This window comes from Thunnus albacares, chromosome 21 (assembly GCF_914725855.1).
Source record: "Thunnus albacares chromosome 21, fThuAlb1.1, whole genome shotgun sequence".
Taxonomy (NCBI): domain Eukaryota; kingdom Metazoa; phylum Chordata; class Actinopteri; order Scombriformes; family Scombridae; genus Thunnus; species Thunnus albacares.
In genome coordinates, this window is record NC_058126.1 from 16,149,948 (window position 1) to 16,169,493 (window position 19,546).

At 39.9% G+C, this 19,546-nt stretch overlaps 1 protein-coding gene across 5 annotated transcripts in view; it reads left to right on the top strand.

The window, feature by feature from the left end:
* Positions 1–236: 236 nt before the first annotated feature.
* mllt10 (MLLT10 histone lysine methyltransferase DOT1L cofactor) overlaps positions 237–19,546 on the top strand; it is a 45,808-nt gene continuing 26,498 nt past the window's right edge. For 4 of the 5 annotated variants that reach the window (XM_044339485.1, XM_044339486.1, XM_044339487.1 and 1 more), the window contains exons 1-7: positions 237–625; positions 6,301–6,380; positions 10,141–10,195; positions 12,761–12,870; positions 12,976–13,079; positions 13,515–13,608; positions 17,170–17,259. In XM_044339485.1, coding sequence (XP_044195420.1) covers positions 463–625; positions 6,301–6,380; positions 10,141–10,195; positions 12,761–12,870; positions 12,976–13,079; positions 13,515–13,608; positions 17,170–17,259 — 696 coding nt within the window. In that variant the 5' untranslated portion in view covers positions 237–462. The remainder of the gene's footprint in view (positions 626–6,300; positions 6,381–10,140; positions 10,196–12,760; positions 12,871–12,975; positions 13,080–13,514; positions 13,609–17,169; positions 17,260–19,546) is intronic. The other variant, XM_044339488.1, reaches the window with a different exon arrangement.

Sequence of the window (19,546 nt, forward strand, 5' to 3'; positions counted from 1 at the left end):
CACGTCAGTTTTTCTACAAATCCTGAGTATGGCGGGTCTATTTCAGTACAACGAGTGACGCCATGTCTTTGCCTACCTCCATGTTGCTACAGTGTTGACAGTGAATCGTGTAAAATGAAGTGAAGTCTTATTGTTAGAAAGTTTCAAACCACCTCGGCCATGTGGAGCCAAAATGGAACACTGTCGCGGGGCACGCACACGTACTCGCCTTACGTCATTACGCATTTCCTGTTCTGGACGAAGTCCCCCCCCCCCCCCCCCCTTCTCCTCACCGCCGCGCAGTGAAGTGGATGTTTTGGTGAACAAATATCACGTCGAAAAGGGACTTAAACACGTTTTAAACATGACATTTCGACCGTGTGGGACTTAAAGGGGCGCAGCAAGGGCAACGAGGGGCTTTTTCAGCGAAGGTTTCGGTTTATTTATCCGTCGTATTCCTCCGCATGTCCGCTTTCTCCGTAGATGGTCTCCGGCGAGCGTTGTCTGGCGGCGGACGACGAGTTCTCGACGAATAACATGAAGGAGATGATCGGGGGTTGCTGTGTTTGCTCAGACGAGAGAGGCTGGGCAGAAAACCCGCTGGTGTACTGCGACGGACACGGCTGCAACGTCGCCGTGCATCAAGGTAAGCGCTGGTGTTGGGAGTTAGCGGTTAGCTTGCAGGCTAGTTAGCGTCGTCTTGTTGCAAGGTTATGGAGCCTCCTCCTCCTCCTCCTCCTCCTCCTCCGCCTGCCCTCAGCAAGGCCAGGCTGAGGTCAGGCTCCACTCAGGGAGCCCGGCAAATAACTTGGCCTGTTTAATCTGCAGCTTTATGCACACATTTCTGGCTCCGAGTCGTGCTAATTTCTCCATCCCTCTCAGAATCTGTCATGTGAGTGACAGAGATGTGAAACTATCTTGCTGTCACAATATGTAAACTAATAACAGTCCAAACTGTGTTGAATGCGGCAGGCGACTTTGCGCTGCAATTTGATCATCCACAAGAAAAAAAAAGTCATAAAATGTACACAGTTCAAGCAGCAAAACTCTGTTTTTTGTAAATGGCAACACATTATCTTTTAACATAGTAACTGAGATGCAGTGCTGCTGAGCCAGTTCTCACCCCAAGTTCACCCAGATGATGATGAAGTCCTGTGTTTACAAATCAAGCAGCTGGCCATGTGTCCATTGGATAAACACTGTGGGAGGCTGAAAACAATTTGAAGTGTCAGCAACTCTGAGTCCATGCAGATGCATGTATTTGCACTACACTTGCAACTGATGATTATTTTCATTATTGATTAACCTGTTGATAATCTTCTTGATTAATGGTTAAAAATGTTGATCACTGTTTCCCTAAGCCCTGTATGATATCGTCAGATGTTTTTGTTTTGTCCCAACCAACAGTTCACAACCCAAAGATATTCAGTTTTCTGACCAGACAATATTCACATTTCTTCTTTTTTAAAAAAAAAGACTCAAAACGATTTAAGAGTTGGCAACTAATAGATGAATTGACTAATTGTTGCAGCTGTAATTTGCACTAGTAAGATTTGGTTTTGTTTGTCACCATTTGTGACATTGTTTGAACTGTTTAATAGGCCTGTCTGACTGGATCATGTCTGTATATAATCTACTAACAGTATAAGTCAAATGTTGCTGTATTTCTGAATTAATCTGAAATAGTTTATTATATTTGACCCATGTGTCTCTCCTCATTGGTATTAAGTTGCAGAAACTAAAGCTAGGCAGTAATAGTGTAATTATTTATAATTGTTTTCATTAGTTACACATTTGTGCCAAATGATTTAGTGTTTTATATATCACATTGAGGTTGCATCATAGTATGCCAGTCTCAGCCTGTCAAGCATTGTGAGTCATGCCTGTAAAAATGCAGTATCAGTTTGTTTTAGATCAGGTGCATTTTGAAACCAGTGCGAGAACTAAACAGGAAAGTTGTTCTTAGTGTATTGTGATACTGTGAATATTGAATGTACCCCGTCAAGCGTTATGTATATAATACTCTATTAATACAAGGTCTGTCTTCAATAAAGTTGGAGTTTTGCTTCAATACAAACTCTGACCAAACATTCTAAATGTGCTCTGTTTTGAATAACAGATCAATAAGTGTCAGATTGAGAAATCTCCGTTTAACATCCAGTCAGAAGTGCCAAAAGTACTTGTTGTTATGAGTTATTGGTTGTAGAGAAAGCTGTATCCGTTAGGAAAAGCCGAGTTTTTGTTCAGATGTGCAGTAGTCTTGTCATTTTCTGCGTTATCATGTCACTGATCCTGAACCACAGTTATAACAGCTTCTGTTTGGATCAGATATGTTTGCCTCATGACATTAACCACCAACGTTCAACTGTGTCGGATGACTGGCTCATTTCTGCACTTCAAGTTTGAACAGACATTTATCTATTGGAACTTTTTTTGTTAACAAATGGAAGTATCTGTTAAAACGCTGGCATTTGTTAACTCCAGTAATGATGAAAGTCACAGCCTGCTAAAGGCCTGGTGATAAATTGTGTCAATGTAAAACACTGTGAACATCACATAGACTGGTGAAGTGTCCAAAGTTCGTGCCATACATTACAACTGTGAAAAACATTGTACACATAATATACTAACATTGATAGTTCAACATTCTGCGTCGCAAGAATTGTATTTATTTTTCATTCTGTGAGCTGTTGAAGAAGCTGTTGCACTGTTGCAGCAACACTCTCAAAATGTTTTCGTGTGAATCATGACATTTAATTGTAGGGGTGTAACGGTACACAAAATTCATGGTCGGTATGTACCTCAGTTTTGGAATCACAGTTCATTATGTTTTCAGTACAGCAGAAAAAAAGAAAGGTGGAAAATAACATTTTGCTCTTTTTATTTGAAAAATGTAAACATCCAAACATGGCTCAGTGGCCAAAACTATTACTGAAACAGTTCAGTTGTGCTGCAGTTGAAACAACCTTTCTGTTTCTGGCAAGTTATGCTGATTTATGGTCTAACGGTGTATAGAGTAGTTCACTCAAACACGGAGTGAAATACCAACTGTCACAGCGAGGGGAGGGGCACGGGGAGACACGGTATCGTTTCACTATGGAGATAACGGAGCATATTTTAATAACAGTGTTGCACTCAGTCAGTGTCACAAGTCTCTCATTTGTCATTCTGACTGCAGCAACACTACAGGGTAGGCAGGGTAACCAAGCTAACTTGGCTAAGCCGGCTAGCATACATCCATGAACATGCTACAGCTAAGTGGTGAGCCGCTAAAATGTTCCAGGTGGAACTTGCGCTCTAGAATTATTGTTCCGCACATCAGAGTAAGTGAATTATTAAACTGTTTTGACAGTAATTGTTTGGTTCACGGAGCATACCGAACCGAGGAAAGTCATGTACCGAACTCAACATCCTGCACTGAATGTTTTGGGATGAATACACATACTGTTACGCCCCTATTTATTAGTATTACCATTAAACATGATTATAATGAATAGTGTACAATTGGTGCATAGCTTATGTATGTTTACACATGTTGAATTAAAACATGTCTCGTGTTTGAATACTCCTTTGAGTCTGAAAGAAAAGCTTCAAATAACAACAAAACATTCACACACTGTATTTAGCATCAGTTTGCATGGCAACAAATAAAAATTGCATGCTTTTTAGTGACCCTAATTAGTAAAGTTAATCGAGTACACAGTGTGTGCATGATAACAAAGTCTATTTCCTCGTTTTCTGTATTTTTCTTCTCTTTTTTTGTTACTGCAAGTCTGGTTACAAGTTTCTTCATTTGAACTCAGTGACCTGTGGGTGTTTTGTTCTCAGGAATCTGGATTATAGCTGTTTATTCCATTGGATTATGGGCTCTGGTCAGATCAGAGATAATCTGAAAATGTGTAGAGGACGGCTATTTAGGGTAGAGCAACTACAAGTCTGAGACCTGTAAGCATCATTGCAATCAGTTTGTATCTACAGCCCGACTGATGGATTTTTAAGGCAGATGCTGATTTAGATATTTTAGGGTTTAAAAAATCTGATAACGATATATCGTCAGGTATTAATTTTTTACAGTCCTTATTGCATTTCATGATTGTTTCCCAAATAAATGTAAAATCAAGTTTGTCAGCAGGTCCGTATTTCTACTGTTTCACCTTGTGATTGTCCTGACTAAAGATAAAATAGTTGCCGCTGTGATAACTGTCCACTGTTTTACAATCTGATAAGCCTTTAAATGCATTTCATTGTCTTATCACCACCTTAAACAACACGCCCCACAAACCCTGTGCTATTTTAACTAGGGCCCGACCAATACTGGATTTTTGTGGCTGATACTGATATTAATATTAATGCCGATATCGATATATTGGCTGATTATCTTATGTAAACTTATATACAGAATATATAAATAAACACAATTTTTGCAGTGATCCCTTAAATGTGGTTATCAAACACTTGTGACAAAAATACGTAATTGAAGCATATTTTACAGTTTAACAATAAACTTTATTGTATAAAATGACGTCAGTGCACTGAAACAGTAAACTTCACTGGGAATTTAATATTTATAAATAACTATAAATAGAAAAACATATAGAACAAAAAAAAACGTACATATATATTAAACTTGAATGAAGAGAAAGGATCAAATATGCATACGTTGCTGCCTATATAACAAACTTACTGTCTTACACTCACACAGGCTAACATGCTAACAGGCTCTCAAAGCTGTCCGAAGTTGGACTTATTTGGTTTTTGTGCACTTTCTTTTTTTTTTTTTTTTCAACTCTCGTCCCAAATTCCTCCTAAAATTAATTTAGTGTCACATCCTCCCTGGGACGATGGGAGGTCTGCATGCTTGCTAATAACTTACTTGAAGAGTTGGGTCTCCGAGATTGTGTTAAGAACATAGATTGACTAACTTATCAGAGTTAACTTGAATGCATCAGTGTTAGACAAATTTAATAAACCATGCGTGATCTCTGGATTAATTCGGCCAGCCGTCTACTCTGTGGGGAAGAGCCAACAACCATATATACTTCTCCTCCTCGTCTTTGTTTTTACTCGCAGACTATAAACCAATGTTAAAAGTGCGTGCCGCCACCTACTGTACTGGAGTATGTTACATAATGCTATTCACAGACGGGTCCGTTGTCATGTATTTGTGAGAATGAGAGAGAGAGAGAGAGAGAGAGAGCGGGGCGCACAGCTCCAAAAATAGAAAATCAATATGTGGCGGGCTGCCACAAATAAATGAATGTATGGGAAACCCTGTTGATGGCATGCCGCACATGTTGACATTAACACTGCATTACCAGTGATTAAAATATTTTGTAGCACAGGTGAACCATGTTACACGTTTGGTAGAGTGATCAAAAACATTAGAATAACAGTAGTGTGGTGTCAGATTAAAACATTGCATTCAAACATGTTCAGTCACAAGTTTGTCTTCTGATGTGTAAAAAAATAACTGAGAAAGTGATGTTTGAAAAGATGTTATCAGGTGCGGTCAGCGTTGCATGTGTCAGCGTGGTTTTATTATCACTCTGTGAATGATTCTGCGGCAGGTTCAGAAATTAACACCTGCCAAGCATCAAATGTGGGTAGATTTTCCATTTGGCGAATAAATCTCAGAAGGCTATCCGCCACAGTGGCGGGTAAATGTTTGTACCAAAATAGTCATGTAATAAAATATCTGGCATGATGTCTCAGAGGAAATTACTCATGTTTGTCCCTATACAGTGTAGACACGCGCACCATATGCGTCTCTCTCTCCCTCTCTCTCTCTATCCAAATGATGGAAATCCTTCGTAGCGACAGAAAACTTAAATCCCTGCAGATGTTTGTTATTGTTGGCTAACTTCCCTGATTCACCTGTAACATATACAAAACCATCTTGCATATTTTTTGTAACTGTACAAAATGACCAAAAACAAAATCTCTTTGTACAACATTGTGTACCACATCGCTTAATATAAAATATTAAACTGTACTAACAACATGCTTTGATAATGCATGTTTATTGGGTTATTTTCTGGAAATTTTGCTCTGGCCTCTTCTTTAAGTTTGTATTCAACATAATACTGCATTATCTCAATGAAATATAATGAAACTATATGTGACACAAAAAGGCAGTTTATTATTTTGGCTGGTAAAAAAAATATGCTTGGCTGGTGGATTTTTATAGTCCCCATGGCAGGTGAGTCAAAAAGTTAATTTCGGACACTGTTGTGTGGAATAAAATGCAGCCTTTTGTTGTGGTTGCAGTGACTGACTCTGCTTTATGACCCTCTTCCATTCCCCCCCTCCCTCTCTCTGCAGCCTGCTATGGAATCGTGCAGGTGCCCACTGGTCCATGGTTCTGCAGAAAGTGTGAATCTCAGGAGAGAGCAGCTCGCGTGGTGAGTCACACAGTCCATCCATTCATCATTTATGAGTAAACTCTGGAATAACAAGCCCGGGGCAGACAGTCTACCAAAGCTGGCGGACCCCATGCTTTTAAAGAGCACTATTATTTTAAAACATGCCAAGAAAATGGTAGCAGGTTAGCCATTGTATCATCAGTGTGTTTGTTAAAAGGGCTTTGAATAAGTCAATGTCTCAAAATAATGCAATGGTTGTTGAAGACACTATTTTGTCACCATGATTAGAGAACATCTTTGAATCGCCACTTGTGGCATATCAAAGGAATTGTAACTACAGGAGTCATGTTAGGGGTCAGTGCTGTCCTGCCGGCTACAGCCACTTTTTTTTGGAGCAGCTGCCTGCACCTGCAGGATTTTCTGTAATATGTGCCATCTAGGGCTGTGACTGTATGGATTTTTTCTTAACGCGGTGAAAAAGCAACGTATCCCTGCAGATTGGCAGCTTACCGACCCCACACCCCCTAGGCCACATCCTGGGGTCTTACCTGACAATGAAGCAGTTCTGTCCAACCAGAGAGCGGTAAGCCCGGCTAGCTGGAAATACCATCGTTCAGCCATGTCTCGGTGAAGATGAGGGCACCGTAGTTTGTCATTTCTCTCAGAGATGTCCAAAGCAGTCTTGGGTAGTCCAGTCTACTGTCGATGGAGTGGATGTTGGCGAGGAAGATTGACGGGAGAGCTGGCTGACCGGGGTTAGCCTTTCGCCTAGCTTGGATGCCGGCTTGCTTGCCGCACTTCTGCTTTCTAGCGCACCGCCTTTGGGGTCCCCCTGGGCGGTCGTTCTCGTGGGGTAATGCCGAGGTCTTGCAGCCTGGTGCCTGGAGCAAGATTCCCCAACATATCACATGGCCTCCTATGTCTCCACTGCATTACTGTAGATCACACAATATATGCGCAAGCACATTAGACTGCCATATATGATAGTTACGGTTGATATTTCTTTTAAAACTGCAGTGATGATGGTAATGAGCACAACCTCGCCGTAGGCATCATATGACTGCGGAAATGTGGTTATCGTCACAACCCTAGTGCCATCTCCCAGTGGCCCAGAGCCTGTCAGTCCACAATCTGTGTTCTGTGCCAGTTACAATCACATTTCACCAATTAATAAAAAATTCTGATATAAAAGCTCTATATCATATATATATTAGATTATTTTAAATGCTGTTTGAGTGATGATGGTTAATGATAAATGATACACACCAGTTGTGTGTGACAAACATTAAGCTCTCCATTCTGCACCATAACAGCCCATTAAAATGGGACTGTCCATGCAGGAACGCAGCCTAGGAAAGCCCTAAATTTCCAGCAATTGCTGCAGGACCTGTGCGCTGACCTGCTCTGCACAGACATCTTAATCATGTCACTTAGGACTGGAATTGGGCAAAGGAGCTTCCATATTTCATGTATCCTCTTTGTGGAGCTACAAGATGGTATGGCTTGCTGAGTTTCAACTTAAAATGACCTCGGCAAACTCATAAAGACCTGTCTAGATTTTGTCAGTGCAAGATTAACTTGATGTAGCTGTTGATACAGGTGTTTGGTATGACCTGCCTCTTGCTGTATTTATGTGTGTGCAGGCAGGGCAACACTTCTGTAGCGGAGCCGTAACTTTTTTTCTAACCTCTTAACCTGATGAAGGAGACCAGGTTTCTTGTTTTCAGGACAATTAAGTTAGTTTAGGTTAGAAAATCAAAAAAAGCCACATTAATTACATGTAAAGGCATTGAATGTTTGTAACAGTGTCCACATGTGCAGAATCTTTACATTGAATCTGATGAGTAAAACAGTCAAACTTTATCCTCTGTGAAGGAATGTGTGTACAAACTTGTTTGTCCAGCCTTGCAGGCTGTGCAACTAACTGAAACAGAAGTTGGGTGAGATGTTCCTTTTAAAAAATACAAGAGAAATATACATATACACAAGTGTATAAAAGGAGCTGATAATTATGTATGTGTTTAAACTGACAAAGAATTACATTGTGCACCAACATAGTTTGTAACTGGTAGAGCTGGTACATTTCCGAGCCTGACAGAGGGCCTTCAAGAAGAAATATGTTATAAAATATAGCACTTTACTTCTTGCATAATGTTATTACAACGGAAGAGGGGATTGACCCTTATTTTTACCAGTTTTCCAGGTAAAGTAGCCATTGCTTTACCTGAATTCAGTGGTCTGAATTAGAGCTGCAACAGTTAGTTGACAGAAAATTAATCGGCAACTATTTTGATGATCGAATAATCATTCGAGTTTTTTTGAAAACTTTTTTTTTGAAAACTTGTTGATAGCAGCCTCTCAAATGTGAGGATTTGATGCTTTTCTGTGTCATGTATGATTGCGAACCAAATAACTTTGGATTTTGGACTGTTCCAGATCAGACAAAAAAGATATTTGAAGATGTCACCATGGTCCCTAACAGGCATTTCACTATTTCTGACGTTTTGTCGGAAAAAAGATTAATAGATTAATCGATGATGGAAAATAATCATTAGTTGCAGCTCTAGTCTGAATCAAATTAACCTATGAAATTTTTCTCCAATGACTATGTTTTACTGACTATTAACAGAACTATACAGTCAATAAAACAATTACAGTAATAATGTAAACAGTGTTTCCCCTAGGTTGACTGGTTTGGGATGGTGGTGGGGGTTGGGTGGTGCTGAGCAAGACTCAGGAGAGACTCAGCATCCAGACATTTCTCCCTTCTGTTTAGCAGCAGCTAAGATTGACACTAAAATGAGAATAACTGGTCCACCTTAAAGGTCAGTCCACCTTAAGTGAACGTGGTCAGGTTAGGCTAACCTATTGTCACTAACTTTGGAGCTAACCCCCTTCACTTTTCCAGCAGTTGGGGAAACAACAGAAGTGACTTTTCTTGGTCTTGAGAAGCTGCAGCATTTATTAACTGACACACTGTAGCCTGTACTGTACATTTACTGCCAAACCGACAACTTAGTGCTAACCTTTTCCTCTGCTCCGCTCGCATTCACCGTCACTTTTCTGACACTCGCTCTCTTACACTTGCTATGCACACACATTACGCACTGCCATATTCCTTAAAGGAGATGCGCTACCAAGAGTTTCCCAGGCAACAACACACAGGTTGACTCACATTTCAGAACAGAGCTGCATTGAGGCTCCCAAACACTATCCAAATGAATAGACATTTGCTGTTATTTTTGGCTTTTAAAAAAAGGGGTTTTTGGCCCGGCGTTCTCATTTGTCTGGCGGCCCACCAGGCCTGTACAATCATAGGGGAAACACTGATGGAAAGATATATGAAAACCTGTTCTGAAAGATGTATTTTAAGACATGAATGTGGAGTAGAAGCACCCTAACTTTCTTGTTGGTAAGGTGTGAAGTTTGACATGGAACAGAAAAACAGTGGCGGGAAGAGGAAGAAAGAAAGCAATCAGAGACACGAAAGTCTTTGTGTTCATGCAGGATTACAGATTACACACACACATAAGAGTGGAATAGCAAGGCTGAGAGCAGCAGAAATAATTGCTCGAGGGCCCGTATTTGCTGACACACACACACACATATTCAGAGAAAGAAACAACCTTTAGGTGGCAGATAGTGAGAATATTTTCCTGAAGAGTTTCTGGACTCGTGCCCGAGTCCGCGCCACTTGTCAGCATGTTGGCATATTTGTCATACTTTGGTGTTGACCTCACCCCCAAGTAGATCAGGTTGACCTGTTGTTCCTGACCAGGTGTTTGCTCTTTACCCACAGAGATGTGAGCTGTGCCCCCACAAAGATGGAGCCCTCAAGAGGACAGACAACGGAGGTAGAATCCCTCTCAGCTGTGCACACACATACACACACACCCACATCTGTGGTTAGCCTCTTGTGTATTTTGTCATGTCACCGGCAAGTTTAAGGGGTGTGAGCGTGCTGGGAGAGTTATGTTGCTGTTTGTTGTGTGTGCTGCCTCTCTGTACCGTCCTTGCCAGTCCATGTTTTATGAGTGTGTGTGAGTGTGTGTGTGTATGTTTATGAGGGGGCGGGCCAGGATGGGTATAGTGCATGGCCTGTGAGGAGTCTCCTCTCTGGGTTCATTGGAAGGTCAGCTTGGTGGAGACTGTAAATATTCTGTGTGTGTGTGTGTGTGTGTGTGTGTGTGTGTGTTGAGTCAGTCAGAGAGAGAGGCACAGCTGTGGGATTGTGTCCAGGCCTGCAGGGAAGCATCATGACAACACTAACACACACCGTTTTACTACTTTCTCTTTTATTTTACCCTTCCCATGACCCCTCTCTCCCTCTCTCTCCCTCTCTCTCTCTCTCCTCTTTTTCCTCCCGTTTTTCTCTCACCATCTCTTTCCCCTGCACTTTGGTTTCTTTGCTCTTGTCAGTTCCTCTTCACTTGTTGATCTGTGTGGTAACTGCTGTTATTTCAGGTGGAACAGTAATAAAGCAGAGCAAAGGGATCGGTCTTAAATAAGTATTTGATCCAACATTTCAACATGTAGCAGTCACAGAGGAAAGAAAAGCCTCAGAGAGACAAAAATGAAGCTCTCTGTCCAGTCATGGTAACAAATAATTCCTCTTTAGCTGTAAATACCCAGTAAATATCAGTGCTGTCATTAGTTAAAAGATGATGACATACAAAGCACACTGAAAGGTTTCAGACATCGTCCATTACATCCATATATTTAAGGGCTTTTGATGGAAACAAGTATGTTGGAACACCAGCAACAGGGTCACTGCACACAAGTAAATGTTAAATATGTGGCAGCGGTATGAAAGTTTTAAATTAGAGTTGGATTTTCTCATTCTTAAACATATTCATCATTATACTGACTGTACATGGGGTTCATTACCTGCAACAGTTAGGACCACATGAACTAAAGGTGTTTTTTTTTTTACCTGGTGTTGGTGTCACGGTTTTAACGTGGTTTACCACAGAAGCTCATAAAACCATTATCAAGAACTGACAGCCTTTGTGTCTCTCTCGCTGTTTATTTGAAATTGTAACACAGCACACATTTTATAAACAAAATCTAAGTTCATTGTCTTAACACACTGGACTCGCAGAGCAAGGGAAGTTCGTAAAGGGCTGCTTTGTTGAGTTTTCGGGGGGTAAAAGCGTGAATGCTCAGTTCGAGGAGGAAAGCTGCGCCACTTTTATAGTCCTGTTTTATAGGCCTCTTCCAGATTCTTGGAGGGACTTCAAAACAACAACATGCCCCCATTTCACACCCGCTGCCTTCTCTCTGTCCCGCCCTCTGCCCTCCTCCCCATGTCCCGTTCACCAGGTCAAAGGCAGGTCAGGGGTTCAACTGTAAGTTTAAGCCTGTTTTTGTTTCCGCTATGGGGAAAAACAGACACCTCCAGCGTGGCAAGAGACTCCCACCTCCATTTGACCTCCCGTTCACCTCCTTCAGCTCCTCCTCAGCTCCTCGTCAATTCTGCTGCCACTACACCATGGCCCGCTGTCATTCTACCGCCCCCAGTTTGTCTTCACTGACAGGCAGCTGTGTGTGTGTTAAAAGCCTTAATAAACGGCTACTTAGATAGATTAACTACCAATTTACAAATTAAATATTTAGGATAAGTTGCTCTCATTTTTTTGATGCGAATGTAATAAAAACTGCAATTTAGCATATTAATGATGGGTCAAGATTAGGTTGTGTTTGGGTCTCTTGGTTTGGACCAATAAAATGGTGTGTTATTGCTTTTTAGTTCTGGTCCAATTTGGGTTCACAATGACTTACTATCAACAAAGCAAATGTTGCAATGTCTCATTGACTGACATCGACCTGTGCTGCACTTCATTGAGTCTATAGGCTTTATTTTATCTTCACTAATGGTCACAAATGGCTCATGAAGCTCAGTAGGAAATATCTGGATGTGACATCAAAACCGTACTGGACTTGATCTGCTATAAATAACACTGTGCAGATAAAATGTATCCAGTGCAATATGATGTGTGAAGTGGGTGCCACGATCAGCTGTCTAGGTTTGGTCGTTTGGTCCACACAAGAGTTTGAAGGCAACACAGATAAACCAGACCAAACATGGAGGCGCAACAAAATTAGTTGTAGTACACCTATATGGAGTTAGTGTGGAGACTTTATATTTTTTTTAGAGTCACAACTGTCAGTGTTTTGCTCTTCTGGTAATCAGTCCTGCCTCAAATATCAATCACAGTAACATTCGCAACCAGCAAATCAAAGATCAGAAACCTCAATTCTGCACGTGTGTGTTGCTGTTCAAGACGTTAGCTGATGGATCACAGGTCTTTTATGTAAACTGTGAAATGTTGCTACAAACTACCTTCTGCTGTCATATATGTGGGTGATGTCCGTTTTGTGTACAAAGGCTGATGGTTCTACTCTGTGTGACGTTGCAGGCTGGGCCCACGTGGTTTGTGCCCTTTACATACCTGAAGTAGAGTTCGCTAATGTCTCAACTATGGAGCCCATAGTACTTCAGTCTGTGCCACACGAGCGCTATAACAAGGTAACAAACTCTAAATCTACACCTTTAGACACACTATAAAATGACATACACATTGTATTGTATGTTTGTTAATCAAAATGTGTTTTCCTGTGTTTGTGTGTGTAGACATGTTATATCTGTGAGGACCAAGGCAGAGAGAGTAAAGCAGCCACTGGAGCATGTATGACCTGCAACAAACATGGCTGCAGGCAGGCCTTCCATGTCACATGGTGAGACCTTTTCACCTCACGTTCACCTCACCGGACAAAGAAAGAGATAGTTTCTTCAGTTGTTCATTCATACTCGAGTAAAAACTTGTAGATTTGATATACTGTTGAGAATTGCAACAGCAAAACCACTGAAGTACCTGAAGATTCTCATGTCTAGCAGTAGTTTAGTAACTTACAGTTATAAGATAACTTTTTTCATTCATTAATACTGCCAGTATGTTATGTGAACAATAGTTTTCTGTGAATACTTGTCTTGCAGTAGTTTTGAATAGTTGAGGTTTAAAAAACTGTAATAATAGCACAGCCTGGTCTAGAGAGGGAAAACTAATGTTCAGCACTTGTCGGTACCATGATACTTATAGTGGTACAATAAATGTTCTCTCTTTTCTGTTTTTCACATCCCTTTAATTTTCTGTCCACCACTCTCTACCACAGTGCCCAGTTTGCAGGGCTGTTATGTGAAGAACAAGGATCAGATGCAGACAACGTCAAGTACTGTGGATATTGCAAATACCACCACAGCAAATTGGTAAGTGTCCCCTTATATTGTGTGTTTATGTTCTACAGATAGCTTTCCTTTTGACGTTCAAAACTACAACATCACTAGACAGTAATTAATCTTAACTGAAAAACAAAAAATTGATAGCTTTAACCTTTTTCTGAACAAATTTGATTTTGTTTGTGTTTTGATTTGTTTTAAAGTGATTAATCATTGACTCGGCTAGTTTATGGAGGAGAGAGCTTGTGTTTTTGTAATTACTGTGAACATATACATTGATATTTTGTTCCCGGCACATGACACATCTCTCTCACTAGCTGGTATTGGACTCATGTGCACATTGTCTGTCACTGTCTGTTGAACTGAGCGCTGATCTCAGTTTTGTTTAGTGGAAGTCACGCAGACGGTTGTGTGTGCATCGAGGGCTCATAGTAGCTACGGTGTTTGTTGCATGTGATTATGTATGCATGACGGAGGCGTGTCTGTTAACAAACTGGACAAGGGTTTATGTGTTTTCTGTTCCCTTAACTACACGCGGGGACTATCTAGACATGACACACACATATTGGTTTACCTGTAACACAGCGAGAAACACTTTGTATCTTGTTGAAAGACTTTCTGCCACTGAGAGATAACTCACCATTTCACTTCTTCTCTTTCCTCTCTCTACCTCCCTTCATCCCTATTCTTCCCCACAATATCTTTCCTCTCTCTCTCTCCCTCCTCTCATCCTTCTCTCCATCTTTTCCCCCAACCATTCCTCCTTTTTCGTACTCTCTTTCCTACTCAGCCCTATCCCTCTGTCAGTCAACTTCCTCTCTCTGTTTGGCCCTTGCCCTCTCTGCTTCCATCTATCTTTCTCTCCCATCTGCTTCCTCTTTCACTGGACCAATCCATTCATCACTGCACTTCTTGACTCTCTTCCACCTGTAGTTTACCCTCCATCTACCCCTCTTATTCTTCCTTCCCCCCTGATCCCTTTAATCTCTCCGACAGTGGCCCATCTTCCCCTTTTCTCCCTCATGTATTGGTCCTAAGCCCAGACTGGGCACAGCGGGTTGGGTTTGCAGGTGTTGGATGAGGTCCTTTGAGTCTGGTTTTCACTGCAAGGTCAAACAGGGCTAATCATTATTTATGTATTTCAAATTCTTTGAAAAATACAACTTCAGTGATTTGTTTCTTAAGTTTCCAACTGACCTGTCAGTTAACCTTTAACGTTTGGTTAACAGGTGTAGGAGTGGCTTTTATGCTGCTTTGCTTAAACTGAACACATGGTTTCAATAATAGTCAGATGTTGTATGAAGAGCTTTTTCAACCCTTTTGCAAGATGTAATAGAGAAATAAAGTAGAGCAATGATTATGATTTTGGAAAATATAAACATTAACTTAAAAAAAGAGAGAAAATCAATCTCTTTTTCTCAAAGTAAGATTTTTTTGTGATATACAGAAGACGTTCACTCCTAAATGACAGATTACTGCTTTCTCATCCATGATCACAGCAATTACACAACATGCTCTGACTGTGCAATTAGCATAAAGCAGGGTTTAAAGTTCTCAGGCATAAAGCAGTTTTAAAGTCATAAAACACTTAATTCAATACATCGTACACATTTCCTCCTGGACAACTTTTCAGACTCACAAATCTTTTCTTGCTTTGATCCCCGATAAAGCAAACCTGAAAGGTGGATTACTCGCCATTTTAAAGCAGAAATCAATCAGATAAGACAGGAACGAGAAAGGTAGACACATTAACACACAGCGCAACCACTGGATATACAGAGGAGATATGTTTCCACACATTCACTGAAGAGACCTCCTGTTGTGCTCCAGATTTTGTTCCACCTCTAGTTAACAACCTTAAACACATGAACGCGTGTACACACACAGCATCGGTTGGGGGAGGGACGCAAATATGAAAAACAGGAACGTGACTGAAGTATTATGATTTCTGGAACAGTGGTAGGATGGAAAGACAGGGGCAGGCTTTATGGTGTCAACGCACACACCGATGACATTTTGCAATGTTAACAAACGCTGATGGAAAGACTCATGCTGTCATATTGATCGTGTATGAATGGCTTTGGATGCTGGGGTATAATGTCATTAAGCTGGGATTGTATGGATGACAGGAATGTACGAGAGGGAATCAATGATATGAAGAAAGCAATGTTGTTAGCAGAGTGGGTTTCATACAAACACCACTTGATGGATGTTTACGCCATGTAATGGTATTTGACTGGACTCAGTCAGTAGCCAAATCTAATTTTCAAACTTAGATTGTCGTTGTGTAGTCTGGACTACAGTGAAATTTCTCTTTGGTTAGAGATTTCATCTATAATACGTATGAATAATTTTTCCTCTATTTGTGAGTATAGTGTAAATGCACCCGTAGAATCATCGGCTTTGCTTTTCCAATCAGTGTTTCTGGCACACGGCCATGTCTGCTTTGGGGCATCTTCTGTGACAGTGATTAGCAAAACTTGTTGCATAACTTTCTGTCTCTAACTGGTTTTCCAGAACAACTGGTACTTAGCAGCAAAATAGGTTTACAGCACAGTTAAAAGTAAAATTAGATTCATTTAAAGTGTACAAAATCTCAAAATCTATCCCAGAAAAATAGTTTCATAGATAAGGAACCCATATTTTGAGGCTATATTAAAGCTATATTAATTGGTACAATTTTAATCATAATAAAAAAATGTTGTTTTTTTTTGTTAAATTGGAATAATAATCAAGTTTTTACAAAGACGTTTTTGTGAACATTAGTATGAATAATAATTATAAACTCTATATTGTCTTAAGGTACAGTATGTTGGCATGGAAACTCAAATTTAGAATTTTGTTTTGTTTTTTTTTAAGGAAGAGATTGTCATGTTAGCGCTAAGTGAGGCCAAAAGACGGGACGAGGAGTATTTATCCCCTGGTTCACCATGTTGCCTCAAGGAGTCAGTTTTACATAAAACGCCAAAAGAAACAGCCTCTGGTGATATATCGGTACTTTTGAATACAGGCTGGATAAACAGGCCTTGATCTATGCCTGGAGGTAATCTGGCTGTAATTTGGGGATATAGTTGTTTATCACCATGGCAACAGACACTATGAACAAGAGCAAGCTGGCTCAAACCGAGATCGATCGCGAAGGCCCCTCAAAACTGTCCCAGGATGCCTCTGTAGATCTTAGTTTTGATAAAACAGTTTTTAGACAATAATAAAACACGACTTGTTGTTGTGGATGTTTTAGTTTTACTTTTGTGTAGATCATTGATTATTTATCCACACTTGAATTCACCTAATGGTTACTTTTGATCTATAATAGTTTGAACCACCACACATTTTTGTACTTTTTTACAGACCTCACAGTTTACTCCTATAATCACCATTTTTGTAACCAATGCTCATGACAATGTCTTTTGACTGTTTTTGAATTTTGAGTTGTCCTTGAGTTCAGTCAGCTTATTTTAGTTTATTAAGTTTGTTTGATTTTTTTTTTTTTTTTTAATTTTTTTTTATAGTGAGTTCTTTTTGGGTCTAATTTTAGCCTCTTTTCTGTGGACTTCATCCAGTAACTTGGAGTTCCTCTTTACCTTTTAGCGAAGGAGCAGGGGCCGTGGTAGTAGGTCTCAAAGCTTAAGTGACTCTTCCTCTCAGTGTATGGATAGACCCCCAGACAAGGACAACAAGGTAAGACAGCCCTCAGATCTTACGCTCTCTATGCCTCCCACCCACGACTGTGACTCCACCAGAAACATACGCCCTCACTGTTACACGCTCACACTATGGAGGGACAGTCAAATACACAGTTAAACCAATAATCATTTTTAGTGGCTCTTATAATGCCTTCATAATGAGAATTTATGGAGATCTTATTTAAGAATATATAAGCGTGCATTTATGCATGATAAGTCAGGTCCCAGAAGATACGTTTTTCTTTAAATTAACAAGCCAATGCAAATTGATTAATATATAAGACTATTCACAACAAAGTAGCCAGCTATTTTTTTAGGGCTGCAACCAAAAACCCCTGCAAACGTCCATGTGGGTCATCAGTCAGTTTATTACAAAAAAATAAAATAAGCTTTTGAAATGGATGGATGGCTGTGAAAGTAACACATTTATTATATTTATTTTCATTAAAATGAAGAGCAGTTTTTAAATTATACAATATGACCTTAATATCTTGTCAAAGTTGGTAGTATAAAAAAATGTCCTACATGCAAACCATCAATATTTTCTTTTCCGTAACAAGCACAAAAGTCTTTAAATGTGATGTCCAAGTAAGTGCTGAAATTGTGTTTTTATAGACCCAGCGGCATTTGGATTGGTTTTTAGCTGCTAATATGACTGCAGCCCACCTACACCCACCAGTGATATCAGCCTTAATGAATGCTACATTAGTGTGAGTTAATCAGTCGCGCCTGTTTGCAGAACATGTAATCACAGGCTGCGTAAAATCAGAATTTACAGGAGGTGTCAAGTCATCTGTTCCACTTTTTCTTTGTCAGAACAGAGGACAGAGAGCGAACTGAATTTTCCCTGTAGTCTGCAGTTGAGTTAAACCTACGATTCTCAAAAAGCCGTGTGTTAACGTTAGTCATGAACATTTCCGATGGTTGATACTGCATCTACAACCTCTTTGGGTTCGGGCACAGATGTTCAACACAACATAGCTGGATGTAATGTACTAAATTAAACACACAACTGTCCCTTTACAGTCGAGCTGTGCTAGAGAGTGTGTAGTTTTCTGTTCACTGTCATTGATTCTCTCCACCAAACTTCCCAACAATGTGTCCTCTTTGGACAGCGCTTTGAAAATGCATCCAACCCCTAAAAAACACTTATAATAACAAACAGGATTGTCACAAAGTGCATTACAGCAAACAAAGGACGCTCATTTAGATAAAACAAGCTAGAACAAGAACGTAACATACTCAGACATGTGGGGCAGTACTTTTGTGTGAAACTGTGTGTGAAAATATTATAGCCAAGGGACATTTTCCTCTGCTTTAACAAAGAACTTTCTATTGTTGTTCAGTGAATGTGAATCATAATAGATTCACTATCTGACAAAAATAAATAATTCTTATGATAAGAGTCACCTAAAATTCCCTGTCCGAAGCCATTAGTTACATATTCTATATAATGCAGCTGCACAGTGCTTTAGTAAATAAGTGCATTAGTAAAGCCAGTTCAATGTAGAAAGGATATAAGTAACAAATATAGTCATAGTTCCTTGCAATTGGCTAGTAGGTGAAGAAGTAAAGTGGGTACTATCATTTTTTTAATTTTAAAAAAAATCAATACTGCAAGTATATTGGCCACATGTTTTCAACATATGCCTTACTAGCACAAGTTTTGAGTAAAATCTGTTTACAACACATCAGTATAAGAACTAACATAGAGTGCAGATGGCAGATAAAATAAATCAAAGATGGGAATTCGACTGGGCTGCATATTGCTGATACACATCGCTCACATCTGCCGAATGATTCTCTGTTTCTAATCATTATGAATATTAAAAAAATGTAAATGCTAAATGATTTTGGGGGGGGGGGGTATATCATGACATTTTGTTAGCTTTTAAGAAAGAGGAAGGAAGGTTGAATGGATGCATTTTGAAAGTGTCTCTGAAGTCAGCTCCACCATTATGAAATCAGAGGAAGTCAGCTCCTTTTATCAAGTTTGTTTGTGTCAGCTAAGTGGCGTAACAAGTAATTGCTCCACTTCCACTGAATGAGGTGCTCATATTCTAATGAGATGTTGTGTTTATTTTTAAACCTCTGTTTATGCAGACGGCTCAGTAGAGATTTTGTTAATGATGCTGTGCCAAAAAGCCTTTTGATGCTTTGAATTCCCTTTTCCCACTTTTTTTTCTTTTTTTTTCTTTTTTTTTTTTTTGCAGTTTTAGTTAGTTAATTGTTTTCTTTTGCAGGGTGATAGAAGCATGAAAGAATACAATAGATTTTTCATT